We start from the raw sequence: 16,334 nt of genomic DNA, 5'->3' as shown, positions 1-16,334 counted from the left end.
ACAGTGTTACTTTCCTGTTGGTTTCTCCATTTGGTTTTGTTGCTTAAAAGTGGCAATTAAAAAATATGGCTTCAAAATCTTTGGCACTCTTCTCTGGCTTGTGACTGCTTCAAACAACATAGCATTGCGCAAGTGTTGCTTTGGGACTTCTGAGGTTAGGTAATAAAAGGCCATGCAGTCTCTGGCCTATTTGCTGGAACACTTGCTCTTGGAATCTTTATAGCTCAGTGTAAGAAGTTGGAGTACCTTGAGGCTGACATGCTGTGAGGAAGCCCAAGGCACAAGGAAAGGCCATATATAGTTGCTCAAATTGACAATTTCAGCTAAACCCAGGCTTCAAGTTATTTTCCAGCCATGCTGCCCGACATATGGATGAAGAAGCCATTTGGAAGTGAATCTACCAGCCCCAAATGTTCTAGCCCCCTGATAAGGTGCTTTAGAAACAAGCCTCGCTAACTTTAGCATTTATGAATTCCTGACCCAAAATTCATATAATGAAATGTGGTGGTTGGACACGACTAAATTTGGGGTGATTTTTTTTTTTTACACAGCCATAGATTGTCAGAACAGCAAGGCAGAAAGGCCAGATAAAAATGGTAAATTAACTTAGGATAGAAGTTAAGTTTTGAATTTTTTTTTTGTCTAAGGAAGAAACGTTCTGCCTACTACATATAGGTATGTACACACATTATTCTGTCAGGCTCATCTTGGATGCCAGTGTCCATCTAGATTAGCTCATTAGACTTTAAATTCTCATTAACTGCCAAAAATGTCATCTTGATGAACCACTTGAGATTTCATGCTCAAAATTCTGGTTTCTTGGTATATTTCCCTGTTGATCACTTGGAGGAGCTGGTGGTTTTAGACCAACTAAGGCCAACCTAGTCACTGAATTACATAAAAATGCATAACCTTGGTATGTGTCACAGTGAGGTATCCAATTTTCTTCTTTTTTCTGTTTTTAAGCTGAGAATGGGTTGATTAGAAATATCAACCAGGGATCAGCTTTTCAGAATCAGTTGCCTATTAAAAATCTTGGTGTTCTCAGAACTGGAAGGGCCATTAAACACTCACTTATGAAGCTTCTTTTTTTTACAGATCAGAGGGGGGAAGGGGCATGCCCAAGGTCTCAGACTGGCACTGCAAGGTCCTGACTCCTTACTTCCTATACAATACTCTTTGATCTTAAAAAGTGGTTTTTATTTAGCCTGTGGTCTGATTCAAAGATGAACTTCTTGGGTGCTGCACCAGGCCCTGAGAACCAGCTGAAAGGATACACCATTTTGTTTGTGTATGCTTTTGTGTCCATTTCTGGAGATAATCCACACCTTCCATCTGATTCTTACAGGAATCAATGACCTAGAAAAGCATAAGAACCACTGAGCTTGATGGTTTTTAATACTGTCATTTTAAAACTTCCAGAGTATAATTAATCTTATACTCCTTCATCCCTGTACCAGATGCTCCAGGGGAAATTCTTTAGTTATTTAAGATCAATGGATAATGGGTGCATCTTTCAGATGGTTAGGGGTAGTTGGAGCACACTGCAATCAGCTGATCTTACTCTCTTTAGAAAAATTTGGCAAGCATTCAAACGCTGAAATCATTTTTGTAGTTCAAAAGTAACAAACACTACGGGACTAATTAGGCATTATTTTCCCTTCCAGCCATAGCAGTAGCTGAAGCAGAGAGAGTTGGAATCCTTGCAGATAAAGCCTAAAAACATAAGGTGAACTTAATAGTAGTTTTATTTTTCATGTTCACCACCATCCAATGTGGGTGTTCAGCAGCCTTTTCACATGGTATTTTAGGAACTTAGGTTCCTTTTATCTTGGGGTTCTGCTATCTTCTTGGGTCTTAGAGTCCTTTATTTCTAATCAGCAGAATGGAAAAGAGGGAAAGTTGAGGACAGTATAGGAGATTTTTGTGGAGTTGAATTCCTCATTTTTACCCACATTCTACTGGCCAGAAATATATGTCACATGCCTCATCTGAATACAAGAGTGGCGATGGTAATACTTACTGGCAATAGCTCTATGCTAGTAAAGAGAAGCACAAATCATTGTTGGGCAACTGGTCCTGTCTGCCATGGTCAGAGTGAACATTTTAAGGATCTTCAATCTCGGAGATGGATATAATGTTTGAGATGGGACTTTCAGACAATCCATAAAGTCTGTATGTGGCTTATAATCTTCACTTACCTGACAACTTAAGAATTAAGATGATCCTCAGAAACTGTGAGGTCATAATTTATTGAAGAATAATGTAATTATGGTAGAAAATTACAATTTTTGTGTAATTGGTGATTTTATTTTACTTTTTAAAGGAGTAACAGAGAGGGTAAGGACCCAGTCTGGATTTTGAGTTGGTTTGTATTATAATAGAACTTGTATAATTATAAAAAGAGAACTCTGTTTTCATTTTTGAAAAACTATTGCTGCAAGTTTAGCTTTCTTATTGCATGTTTGCTCTTAAAAATGTTTTCATGCTTGGCAGGAATTATAACAGCACATGTCTTTACCCTATGGTTTTGTTTTTGTTCTGTTACTTAGTTGCTTCGTGATTATTTTTATTTGTTTTATATAAGCTTAACCTCTTTCCTCAAATTATTTTATGATTATTCTGGAACTTGATTGGCTGTGGTATGAAATTATCATGAATTTCATTCTCAGCTTTTTCATTAAGATGCTTTTGGTGCCCCATGGTATCAGAATTGGTGACGTGTGAAATGTGTTTCTTCTACCACTTATTATGGCACAACTCTGACAAGGGACTTACTTTCTGTTTTCTCATCTGTAAGATTTTATCGGTCCAGTGAACTTCAACAACCTTGGAAGTAATGTGGAGGGCTAAAGTTGAGGCTTAGTAGCTTTTTCTTTTCTTTTTTTTCCCCCAGGCTGAAGTCCTTATGTGATATACTCAATGATGTGCTGGAACTGGGTTGTACTGGCCCAAGAAAGCCAAATACTACAAACTTGTTTTAACAGCTAATATTGCAAATTAAATATATAAACTCATGATGAAAGAAATTATATCCAAAACTTAGAGTCCCCTGGTGTCCTAGAGGTTAAGGAGTTGGCATTGTAATGGCTGTGGCTCTGGTTTGATCCCTGGCCTGGGCACTTTCACATGCTGCAGGTGTGGCCAAAAAAAATTATATCCCAAACTCACAATTTCCTAATTTTTGTTGAATTTTACCATTAGCTATGATTTTAAAGTTATTACATCTATTTTGTCCATACGATAGAAAAACCATTTGTTGGGAGTGCTGTTGCAACTCTCTTCCTAACTCCGAATTCATGACACCACTTAAGTGGCTTGAAGTTGGCCATTGTGGGTGCTGGTTATTAAATGTTTACCAGAGCCTACCCATTGGACTTACCACAAAGGTCATACTTTTGATAGGGTACTGTTGAGGCTTGAAAGAGACAAGGGGACATTGTAGATGCTCAATAAAAGATAGCTACTTTTAAGGACATTTCTTCAGAAAAATCTCTACTATCACCACAGAGCTCCAAAATAACTGGTGTGCCAGATAATTGTAGACAGGACCTCCAAAAGGACACTGGATCTCTTTATCTTAATCTGTTTATAACATGGGTTCAATAATATTTGACCTGATCCTTTCTACAGATATGTTAGGGGGAAAAAAATGTTCTGATGTTGAAGACCATTTGAATAATAAGGAAATAGTAATTCTGGTTCTTCTCAAATTGAAGGACGAGAAGTAGTTTTGCACAGGTTTTCTGATTTGTGTCAGTGATGACTTTGAGGAGAAAATATGCTGCAATCCAGAACTGTAGCAGTAACTCCCCAAGTGCTAGTTCCTAGAACTGTGTACTGTAGTCCATGACCAAGTATTCTTGGATCCCAGGCAAATAAGAACGATATGGGTGAAAGGTTGCTTTTTTTTTTTTTTTTAATTCAGAGATCTAGAAAAGGACTATCTTTTATTGTGTGATTCTGTTCTTCTGACAATTTTTACATTAATAGGTTCTATCTTAATGAAATGGTGATGATAATAGATGGTGGTGGAGGAGATAGGTTTAATTTTAATGGTCTTGCTTGCATGAAGCCAGAAATTATGTTGGTCATCTACTTTAACACCTAAGGTTTTCTTTTCATTTTTTAAATGTTTGTGGTCCAGTGGAATGTAAAGACCTAGAATGTAAAGACCTATCCAAAAGTGACTAAGAATTCAAATAAGTTTTAATAGCTTTACTCTGTAGGTGAGTAATTGTATCAGCAGTTTGGACATGCATGAGCATTTTTGTTTACTCCTGTCATTGACTACTTTTACAAAACTGTTAATTGTCATTAAGGAAGTCAAAGCATGAACTGAATTAACTTTATCTTTACTGCCAAGACAATCTTTCAAAATCTTGATGGCTGTTTTTTTTTTTTTTTTTTTTTTGAGAAGAAGCATACAAAGATTGAGCCTTGAAGCTTAAAATTGTAATTATGTGTTTGCTTTTAACCCAAAGAAGTTCTTGGGTCTGCATCTGGCTTTGACAATTTTTTTCTCCTCTCTAACGCTGTTAATATTAGTGCCACTTTTAATTTCTTGGTATCATGAATGCATAAACATATCACACACAGATGTGATTTTTGAACAAGCACCGAAACTATAAATTAGGAAGCAAGAGATTCACAAGGTTTCATCAGATCACTTCACTCCAAAAAGTGACACAGTTGTACTGAAAATGTTTTAAATTGCTCATTTCAAACCTGCTTCAGTAGCAAAATGCCATGCGTGCAGTGGATTTGCAACAACGTTAGTCATTTTCTTTTCTCCGTTTCCTTGCTGTGTTTGTATTGAGAGCACAGAGTAATGTAATTTAGTAAATTATGATTTGATGGCTGGGCAACAGCCCCAGTGTTGAACAGTATTTGGACTATGATTACTTTCTGGCTTTGTCACAGTTGACATTAATTATTGATGGAAGTTTCAGAAATAGCGCATGTGCCAGGAGCTTTTCACCGGAGCGCAGGCTCCAGGCAGGAGGGATACTAAAGAGGGTGGAGGAAGAGGCACCTGTGGCTTGTTTATGTCTGTACACAGCAAACTTGGACCTGGTGGGCTGTGTGGTACCTGTGTAAAGGTCATGGTGTAATGGAAGGATGAACCGTCAGGCTTATTTCTATCGTGTTCCTCCCCAGGAATTACACCGAAGAAGCCAACTTCAGCCGGAGCCAGCCAAGACGAAGGCTCTCCAGACTGTCATTGAAATGAAGGTAGGAGCTGTTCACATTTCTTAAAAACAGCTGTTCCCCCGGAGTTTGTTCTAAACTTGATGATGCCTAACATCAACACATGAGATGAACCCTTTGTTTTTCTCTAGGCACTCTGGTGGGTGCTTTTCTTTCTTTTTTTTGCCTTCTCGTGTGCTTTTATTTTATTGGCCCTTTAATTAGGATGGCTTTTCTGGACAGAAGAAAAAAGGGCTCAAGTATTCTTTGGCTGAAAGGAGCTGAGTTCATTTCCAGAGCATGGCCAACGCTTTCAATCCTAAGTGAGGTTTTATGTGTGCTTTAAAAGTAAACTTCTGAAGCTAGAATAATTTTTTTCTAATCCCATTCATGTTATAATGAAAAGACACCTTGAGAAACTAAAATTTGGCAAAGAGAAATTGTTTTATATGCAATAGAGACATTAACAAATTACAATTTTGCTATCAGCAAAATTTACTTTGCAAAGACTAATACTTTTAGGACTCCAGTATTTTCTCCCAGCCCAGTCTAGAAGTAATAATAATTTAGGAAATACAAGGTATTCCGAATATATTTTGGAGGCATAGAGAAACACTATTTAAAAGAAGCAGGGATCTTTCTGGATGGATTTAAGTCATTTAAAGAATAATGAAGTAAATAATTATGACCAAGCCATTAAGAAACAAATCTAAATGAAACCCAGTTGCTTTGTCAGTTTCTAGAAATTTGAAGTCTTTTTACTTCCAGTTTTTGCCAGAAGGAAGCAGATAGTAAAGTACTTATCTTAATAATAAATAATTCTTGATTTAAGTTGTTCCATGAAGAAAAAAATTATACTGATATTTGCAATCTGGTTATTCCACGCACAGGTTTAACATTTGACAGTTTGCTGTCAACATCATCCTACAAAAGAATTCTGAATTTTCTGATAGGGTAATGATTTTTCTGTCTTTCTTGGAGCACAAGATTTTGAATTGTCTGCCAAAAAATTCCCAAGTCCTGGGGAAAAAGAAATTTATATGAGATACTGAATTCCTGTATATACAATTCTGACTTGGGTTTTTTTTTTTTTTTTTAATTACAATGTCTTCAACTAAGCGGAGTTTTGTAGATATAATGTAGAACACTTGCTTTAAAACTTTGTCTCCTCAATGAGGTTACGTGATTCAAGGCACTTAAAATACATTTGTGGCAAACTGACTGAAAAAATATTATCAAGGGGACCAAATGCCATTAAGGTTAAAAAATAATTGCTAATTTTGGCTTACCAATTCATTTTGAATTTGTGAAATTCTAACTTATTTTGAAAAGAAACTTACCATCCTACACTTGTGGGAGTGGTTCGTAACTGAGATTTCACCCTCCTTTGACACTGGAATCAAATTTGAAACTTGGCTAAAGCTTTAAAAAGAAAAGGAAAGAAAAAAAAAGAAAAAAAGACAGAGATTTTAAAGATTTAATTTTATTTATTTGCAAAGAGTCCCTCAATCTTCCTTCCACTGACCTTCATACCTACCTCCCCAGTTCCTAGTACAGTAAGAAAAGAGGATATATATAAAATTGATTTCTAAATTATCCTTAAAAAAAAAAAACAAAGAAAAATTGAGTCCCAGAAATCTTTGGAAAAACCAGGAATGACATTTATGCCACTGCAGTGGACATTTTCCTGGTAAAGGTATCTATACAAAGACATTTGGTAATTTTGGGGACTTTTATAAGTAGAAAATCTGTTTGATTATCACTTACTCTTTCTAGCATCATATATTTAATTTGAAAATAAAAAATGGTAAATAATCACACTCAGGCTATCTATATGAGAAGGCATAAAACATAATGAGGGGGCAAATTCATATCTATATGTTATCAGTAAATTGAGTCGAGTTTTTTTTTTGTTTTTTTTTTTTCCCTCAAATGGTGCCAGTGATGTTGATTTGCAGAAGAGCACATTTTTAGGACAAATGATAATTAATATGCTTGTCAGAAAACTGAGCCTGGAGTTTTTCTATTGTTTTTTGGATGCCTGTTAATTTACAAAGCACTGCCTTCTGTTTTGTCAATTGGGAAGTCTGGTCCCATTAGCATCTATACTCAACATGCATAAATTGAGTTACAGAGGCAGCTGGTAGAGGGTCATCTCCTCAGCTGTGTGTGTATGTTGTGACAGAGGCTGTGATCTCTTCTGTTTTTGTACATTACATCCCTGTGAAATTGGAGAGAATATTCAAAATCCATATTTTACAAGCCTTAGGGTTGACTACCAAATAGAACTGACACTTAAACCTGGTGGGTAGAACTGGAGATACTGTTGTGATTTAACTTAAACACCTTTGGGTAAACATCAGTATCATCTAGGGCTTTGACAAAAGCTAAAATTTATAGGAGCTTTATTAGAGTAAGTTGGACCTTTCATTTCAGGGAGATGACATGAATTAAGGATTTAGAAGTTGTCTCCACTTAGCTATCCCTTGCTTCTTAGAGAAACTGAGGGTGAAATTCTGACTTCTCATTTTCTCCAGAAATATGCTTTGCAACAACTCAAAAAAGGTGTTTGTTGTGAAAATCTGTGAAATCTTGCCCAAATTAAAGCACTTTTAGAACCACAGTCTGGTAGGTCTAGATGATCTGTATGTACTCCTCTGGACTTTTAAAGTCTCTGTAGGGAAGGGCCATCTTCACACACCACACAAAGTGGGGCAGTTCTCTTGGCAGCCATTCAACTACTGCCAGCCACTTGAGCCAGGGGGGCTAATGTCACCTGAATGAAAATAAAAGAAAGTAAAGTGAATGAAGTTATTTGTGATTTATCTTCTTGCAGGAAGCTCCAAGTTTTAATTTTGATCCTGATTTGATCTGGCAGGTATGTTGCAGGTTTGCAATTAGAACATGGTGTGTTTTTTAGAAAAATTAGAGTTTTCTTGTAGATGTTGCAGTGTTCCTCCTTTTCTTGCTTTTGTGTCTAAAGATTATTTACTAAGCTGCTCTTTTCTGCTCTTATGTAGAACTGCCAATAAAAATTAGTTAAAAGGCTTCTTCCTTCTTTTTTCTTTCTGTAATGTTAATTCCTTTGAAAGAATGTGTTTTTAACTTTTATTATAAATTTGACATGACATAAACATGATGTTCAAAAGTTGTACTTTCTTGGGTTCTTTCATAAAGCTCTATGCTGCTTTTTCAAAAGAAAATGAATTACAGTAATTACAGTACTTTTCAGATAATCTCAAAAATTTTTTTCTTTGTTAGAACTTTTAAGTGAATGAAAAATCTAATTCAAAATGGCTAAAGCCTAAAGAAAATGCATTGATTCACTTAACTGGAAAAAAAAAAAAGGGTATTGCTTCAGGCACAGCTTGATCCTGGGCATCAATAGATGTTTAACAGATCCCATTTTCTCCCATTCCAACTCTTACTTCAGCTTTCTTCATGTGAGCTGTTTTTAGACTGCCCCTTTCTGCTTCTCTGAGCAAATGGCTAAAGTACCTCTCATAATTACAGAAGGAAGGGATAGGGAGGAAGTTGTATTTTTTAAAAATGCAAAAAACCCAAACCAACCCTAGAATAATAATAATTACTGAGATGGAACATAATCTTCACTCCAAATTTAACTGAGGCTGCAAGAAAACGCACAAAATTCCCTAATACTCATTTGCTTTTAATAAATTAAATGACACTCATTTATCAAGAAAAACAAACTTGGAAGTTCCCTTGTGGCACAGTGGTTTAAGGATCCAGTGTTGTCACTGCTGTGGCACAGGTCTCAGATGTGGCGTGGACTCAGTCTCTGGCCTGGGACTGAGACTTACGTATGCTACAAATATGGCCAGAAAGGAAAAATAAAAAAAAAACTTGATGCTGGTACTAAATTCAGCAGAATTTATCAAATGCAATATGTATGAGTGACATAAGATTTTTAGTAAAAGTTGCAAAAAACATACTTGGTCTTGTGAACTTGTTAACTAAAGTGGATTAGGAAGCTAGAGGCATAATGTGAATATGTGAAAAATGAAGGGAGGGTTATGAACATTTAGGTTTCTAATCACATGACCATCCATGGCTCTTGTGTGTCATGAGTGGTTTTTCTTGTGTAACTTTTGTTCCTGTTAAGCTTTTCTATGGAAACTGAATAGAAAGCAGTTCAGGACCGAGCTTGACCAAGTTACTGCCTTGTAGATGTGTTCTTGATGAAAGAATATGACTTTGTGTTTAGATGCTAAGGTAAGGCTGATCTTTTGTTTTTAAAACTAAACACAAAGCCTTGTCTTTGTGTTCAGACAGATGTCTACTGTTTTTCTGCATTGGGGGTTACTGACCTATAGTTGAGTTAATTTTCCTTTAAGAGATTACTTGGTGTTTGATCAAGTTCAGCCAATTTGGTTCCACCAGGCATGGCTAGGGTACACCGGAACATGGAGAAGGCAAGAACTACTTGGTAATTTTTCCCAGTGTCACATAGCTAGGGAGGGAGAGACTTCAAATCCAAACCTAGGCCATTGAATGTGTCTCACTTGCCAATGTGAATTTAATCTGAGTCCTGGGATCTACTGAGGAATAGCATGAAGTGGCTGAAATATTTTCTTTGGCTTTAGGGCCTGGGGCCTACCTAGGTTTTTTTCATCCGTCTTTTGAGTTGTTTATTACTTACCTGAGTCTAAGCACTATACTCAGAATTGTTTCTTCTCCCAAGAAGATGTGTTCATAGAAAATTGGTGTCAAACCTAGTTTTCTAGTCAAGCCATTATGATGACTTTTAAGCGTTAAAAATGTCATAGGTCCTTTTGTTACTACTAAAAAGAAAGAATAAGAGCAATAACAACAACAGTACTACTTGCATCATCAGTGACAACTACAGTGCGAACACCAATAACCACACAAAAGGAGCCAGGTGCAAGATATGTGACACAGGATACCCCATGGGTAGACATAATTAGCTCAATTTCACAGATGAGATGAGAAAGCGGTGGTTTAGAAAAGGTGACCAGCCTTCCCAAGATCCTTTAGATGGTAGGTTGGCAGCTGAGATTTGAACATGGATTTCTTCTTCGAAGTTCTTGCATTCTCTACCACTCTGGTCTGCTTTTTACTGGAGACAGCCCGTAAGTTGAACTGGTTTTCCTTTCCACAGTTACTTTGTAAATCAAGCACTGAGATATGCATCTTAGAGCAGGTTGAGGTAGCTCATGTGACCTGGAGAGTTCTATTTGATATTTTTGGAAAGGTGCAATTTGTACTTTGTTCTGTAAGGCAAGATTCATCCTTTTTACATGAAAATGTTATTAGTCCTCCAAATACCTACCCTACAGCCAACATATGCCCTGTTTTTTTTTTTTTTTTCCCTGAGTTCTAAGTTTTGCCCTGAGGCCTTTATAACATTGTGGAGTATAATTCATTTAAACTTGCACAGCCCTGTGTTTTTGGTGTGCACTATCCACTTATGATGCCAGAAATTATCCTTTAACTTATTTTTTTCCTGAGAAATTTCTTCATCTTCTTATATTTCAACTTAAAAAAACCCCAAAACCCTTGTTCCATTTAACTCTTTTCCTTAAATAAGGGGAAAAATGTGGGTTTTAAGTGATAGCCAGAAAAAGCAAAATGTCAAGTTAAATGCTGGCTCTGGATGATATACAGTTGTCATTTAGGAGCAAGAAGACTAAAAAAAGGAAAAAAAGAAACATTTTTTTCCCAAAAAAGTCCCCCCCCCCCAAATGGCCACACCCATGACATGTGGAAGTTCCTAGGCCAGGGATTGAATCCAAGCTACACCTGAGACTTATGCTGCAGCTGTGACAATGCCAGAACTTTTAACCCACTGCATTTGTCTGGGGATTGAACCCACACCTCTTCTGTGACCTGAGGTGCTGCAGTCAGATTCTTAACCCACTGCACCACAGCGGGGACTCCCCAAACTTTCTTATATGTACTTAAATGTATTTAAATGTACTTATATGTATTTAAATATTTGAGTTGCTAATTGATAATTCCTGCTATAAACAGGTTAAGCTTTTGTGTGAATGAAACTTCTGAAGTTGAATTACAAATAGCAGTGCCTACCAAGCAGCTGTTTTGTGTGTAGCACCATGGTGGGCCTTTCAGTAAAAGTGAGTGCACTGTCTTTAAGGAGCTAATGGAAGGAAGTATATAAATAGTGACCAGAGACTGGCAAAATGGGCTACAGAGGCTCAGATGATATCAGATATAAGAGGAGCAGGGAATGCTTTTTGTAGGAGGTAGCATTTGAGGAGGGCTTTGAAAAATGGCATGATTTTGATAGCGGGAGAAGGATTATCTATCAAAAGTGGGAATTGTATTAGCAAAGGCAAGGAGGTTGGAAATTATGAGACATGTCTGGGGAAGAGTAGATCATTTAATTTGGTTAAGAGAAGACTTTGTGTGTGTGTCTTTTTGCCTTTTCTATGGCTGTTCCTGCGGCGTATGGCGTTTCCCAGGCTAGTGGTCTAATCAGAGCTGTAGTCGCTGGCCTACGCCAGAGCCACAGCAACGCCAGATCCAAGCCTCGTCTGTGACCTACACCACAGCTCACAGCAACGCCGGATCCTTGACCCACTGGGCAAAGCCAGGGATCGAACCTGCAACCTCATGGTTCCTAGTCAGATTCGTTAACCACTGAGCCACAATGAGAACTCTGAGAGAAGACTTTCTTATAGGGGTATAGTTGACTTACATAGTGTGTTAGTTTCAGGTGAACAGCAAAGTAAATTGGTTACACATATACATATATCCATTCCTTTTTAGATTGTTTTCCCATATAAGTTATTATATAGGATTGAGTAGATTTCTCTGTGCTATATACTAGGTCCTTTTTACCTATCTATTTTATACGTAGTAGTGTGTATATGTTAATCCCAATCTCCTAATTTATCCCACCCTCCTCTGTGTCTGACTTGTGCTTCATTTAGTGTGATAATCTCTAGGTCCATCCATGTGGCTGAAAATGGCATTATTTCATTTTTTATGGCTGAATAATATTCCATTTTATATATGTACCGTATCTTTATCCATTCTTTTGTCTGTGGACATTTAGATTGCTTCCATGTCTTGGCTATTGTAAATGGTGCTTCAGTGAATATTAGGGTGTGTATATCTTTTGAAACTATGGTTTTCTCTGGATATATGCTCAGAAGTGGAATTGCTGGATTGCATGGTAGTTATATTTTTAGTTTTTTTAAGGAACCCCCTTACTGTTCTCCATAGTGGTTGCACAGATTACATTCTCACCAATAGTGTAGGAGGGTTCTCTTTTCTCTACACTCTTTCCAGCACTTTTTGTTTGTAGATTTTTTTGGATGATGGCCATTCTGACTGGTGTGAGGTGATACCTCATTGCAGTTTTGATTTGCATTTCTCTAATACTTAGTGATTTGAGCATCTTTTTCATGTGCTTTTTGGCCATCTGTCTGTGAAAGAAGACTTTTTAAGTTTAAAAAGCAAGGGGAAAATCAAATAGAACCACAAGAAAATGGGAGAAAAGAAATAACAGAGATAAAAGCTGAAAGAAATAAATACAAACTAAAATATACTAGAGGAGAACATGAAAGCTAAACACTAATTTTTGAAGAGATTAACCAAAATGACAAATCCTGGTCAGAACCATTGAGAAAAATAGAGACAGCACTAATAAACAATATCATGATTGAAAGGGGGAATCGCTGTGAATCTCATTGACTTTAAAACTATGAAGGGATTTTTATTAACAACATTTTGATAATAAAATTGAAATTTTAGATCAGTTCTTTAAAAAACTTATCAAAACCACATGAAAAGAAATAGAATATCTGAGTAGTCCTAAATATTAAAGAAAACGTTTCTATGTTTTTAAAATCTTACCACCAAAAATTATCTAGAAATCAAACCAAATAAAAGTCCCCTGCAGTACCAGGTGGTTTCTTCAGTGAATTTTGCTAGACATTTGAGGAAAAAACTCTATCAATCACACAGAAACTATACCTGGGAATAGAAAAAGAGGGAACACTTCCCATTTTATTTTATGAGGCCAGTATAACCTTGATATCAATACCCAACAAAGCCGTTGCAAGAAAGGAAAATTGCAAGCACTCTTTCTCACAAAGATCAATGCAAAATATCCTCGTGAACTGAATCTAGTAACAGTAACCACTTTATGCTTAATCCAATAAAGCAAGGATAGACTAATATTTAGATATCAATGTTATTGACATTAAAAAGATGAAGGAGAAAAATTAATATAATTCAGTAAATATGGAGAAAGCATTTGATAGCTGTAGTATTCATTCATGCTTAAAGAAAAGCAAGCTTTTAGGAAACTCCAGTTAGAAGATTTTCTTAATCTGATAAGAGGTAGCTAAAAGGAAGCTACAGCAAATACCATATTTAATGGTAAAATATTGACAGCTTTCCTCATAAGGAATAAAAATAAGAATGCTTATTATTATCACTTCTACTCAGCAATATTCTGGATATTCTAAGAATTATAAAGGAAGAAATAAAACCCTTTATTCACAGGCATCATACTTTTTTTTTCTTTCTTTTTTTTTTTTTTGTCTTTTTAGGCCCTCACCCGTGGCATATGGAGGTTCCCAGGCTAGGGGTCCAATTGGAGCTGTAGCTGCCAGCCTACGCCACAGCCACAGCAACACTGGATCCAAGCTGCATCTGCGACCTACACCACAGCTCACGGCAACACCAGATCCCCTGCCCACTGAGCGAGGTCAGGAATCAAACCCGAGTCCTCATGGATACTACTCAGCCATCATGGGAAATCCTATTTACAGGCAACATAATCTTGTATGTAAAAAATCTCAATCTCTATATAAACTATTAGAGTAATAGATAAATATCTGGTCACTATTTAAAAATGAAGCATCTACATACCAGTAACAAACAATTATAAAATGAAATTTAGAAAAAAACATAATTTAGGGTGCTGTTTAAAAAACCCAAAATATCTAGGAACAGACCTAACAGTGGTATACTGCTGAGACCATCTCAGCAAGTTAGGGCTAAAGAACGGGTGCTGTGAAACTTAAGGAAAAAGTTAACATAAAACAAGACAAAGAGACATTTGTCTTAATTAAAGGTGGACGCCTGGGGACTCAAGGTCTCGGGAACCAAGAGTGCAGCCTCAAGAAACCACATGGCTTTTATTGTGCTGTTTGGGATTACGTCAGGTGAGGAGAGGGCTATAGGTACAGGATATGGTTTTTTTAAAATTATTTTAAAAGTTATTTTATTATTGTAAAAGTCACACGGCTGATAGATGGTTAAGCTTTCACTCTGACAATCATTAGCATTTGAGGAAGCTTGGCGTTAGCCATCTATGCATAGCATCTAGAGAATCATCATTGTGCTTCCACAAGGCATGCCTAGGTTTTGCGCCTTGGTTCTCTTTGCTAATGCATATTCTGCTAACGACTGCTCATAAACCACTTGGGGCCATGAAATTCCTCTTTCTTTTATTCTTAAGAGGACATATGCTGTGCAAACGGTATTGCCAATCTGCACAGGTCCCGCGTGCCTAGACCAATGCATTATGTCCTCATTCAGCTGACCATAGGAAGAATTTATGCCTTTCGGTCTTTGTTCTTAAGCTTAAGTCATTTACCAGCACTGTGACTGTTTTTCAAGCAGGAATATGAGGTAAAGTAAAGCAGGACAAGATGGAGTTTTCAGCAAAGAGGCTAAGAAAATGTAGTAGAAACATGTCTGGTGACAGTATACAAGACCTAATTTAAATAGAAGGTACAAAACGTGATTACATGTGGAATAACCAAAAACTTGAAACAAATGAATTCGCTATCAAAGGTGACAGTGGAAAGTTAATAGCGAATATTCATAACAGTGAAATGCTATATATGGTAATGAGAAGGACCAAGTTATTTCTTTATGTAACAACATGATTGAATACCCCCAAAACAGTGTGGAAAGAAGCCAGATACAAAAGAACACATAACAATATGATTCTGTTTGTATGTGTTGCACAAATAGGCAGAAGTAATCAGTGGTATGAGATGTCTGGATAGTGGTTAATTTGGAGGAAGAGGGAGGGTGTAGAGGTTAGGAGGAGGCATGAAGGAGACTTCTGGAATGTAAGTAATATTCTGTTTCATGATATGGTTTGTATATAACCCAGGTGTGTTCACGTCATCATAATTCATCATGCTAAAAACCTATGATTTGGCTACTTTCTTATGTATAGTATACATTTTTAATTTATTTTGTATTTTATTTTATTACTTTATTTTTTTGTCTTTTTAAGGGCTGCATCCATGGCACGCAGAGGTTCCCAGGCTAGGGGTCAAATTGGAGCTGTAGCTGCTGGCCTATGCCACAGCCAGAGCAATGCGAGATCTGAGCCGCATCTAAGATCTACACCACAGCTCACAGCAATGCTGGATCCTTAACCCACTAAATGAGGCCAGGGATTGAACCTGTGTCCTCATGGATGTTAGTCAGCTTCATTTCTGCTGAGCCATGACGGGAATTCCTGTTTTTTTTTTTTTTTTATTAAAGTATAATTGACTTGCACTGTTGTGCCAGTTTCTGCTATATAACAAAGTGACACACATACGCACACACACACACATACCTACGTACACACCCATAGTTTTTAAAATATTCTCTTCTGTCATGGTCCTTGGTCTATCCTAGATGATTGAGTACACTTCCCTGTGCTATACAGTAGAACCCTATTGTTTAATCCATTCTGAATGTAATAGTTGGCATCTACTAACTGCAGACTCTCAGTTCATCTCATTCCCTCCCCCTTCTCCCTTGGCAACCACGAGTCTGTTCTCCATGACTGTGAGTCTGCCTCTGCTCTGTAGATAGGTTCATTTGTGCCACACTGTAAATTCCACACATAAGTGATATCATATGGCACTTGTCTTTCTCCTTCTGACTTACTTCATTTAGTGTGATAATTTTTAGTTGCATCCATGTTGCTGTGAATGGCATCATTTCACTCTTTTTTTTAATGGCAGTATTCCATTCCATATATGCACCACATCTTCTTAATCCATTTATCTGTCAGTGGACATTTAGATTGTTTCCATGTCTTGGATATTGTGAATAGTGCTACCATGAACTTAGGGGTGCATATATCTTTCTGAGTTGTAGGTTTTTTTTGGATA

At 36.9% G+C, this 16,334-nt stretch overlaps 1 protein-coding gene across 1 annotated transcript in view; it reads left to right on the top strand.

Moving 5' to 3' along the window:
- The window catches only part of LOC125125729 (ERC protein 2), a 422,494-nt gene that overhangs the window by 255,032 nt on the left and 151,128 nt on the right, over positions 1-16,334 (top strand). The window contains exon 3 of the mRNA XM_047777153.1: positions 5,161-5,235. Coding sequence (XP_047633109.1) covers positions 5,161-5,235 — 75 coding nt within the window. The remainder of the gene's footprint in view (positions 1-5,160; positions 5,236-16,334) is intronic.

The sequence above is a fragment of the Phacochoerus africanus genome, chromosome 1 (genome assembly GCF_016906955.1).
Source record: "Phacochoerus africanus isolate WHEZ1 chromosome 1, ROS_Pafr_v1, whole genome shotgun sequence".
In the NCBI taxonomy this organism is placed as follows: Eukaryota; Metazoa; Chordata; class Mammalia; order Artiodactyla; family Suidae; genus Phacochoerus; species Phacochoerus africanus.
This window is presented reverse-complemented; position numbering and strand designations above follow the sequence as displayed.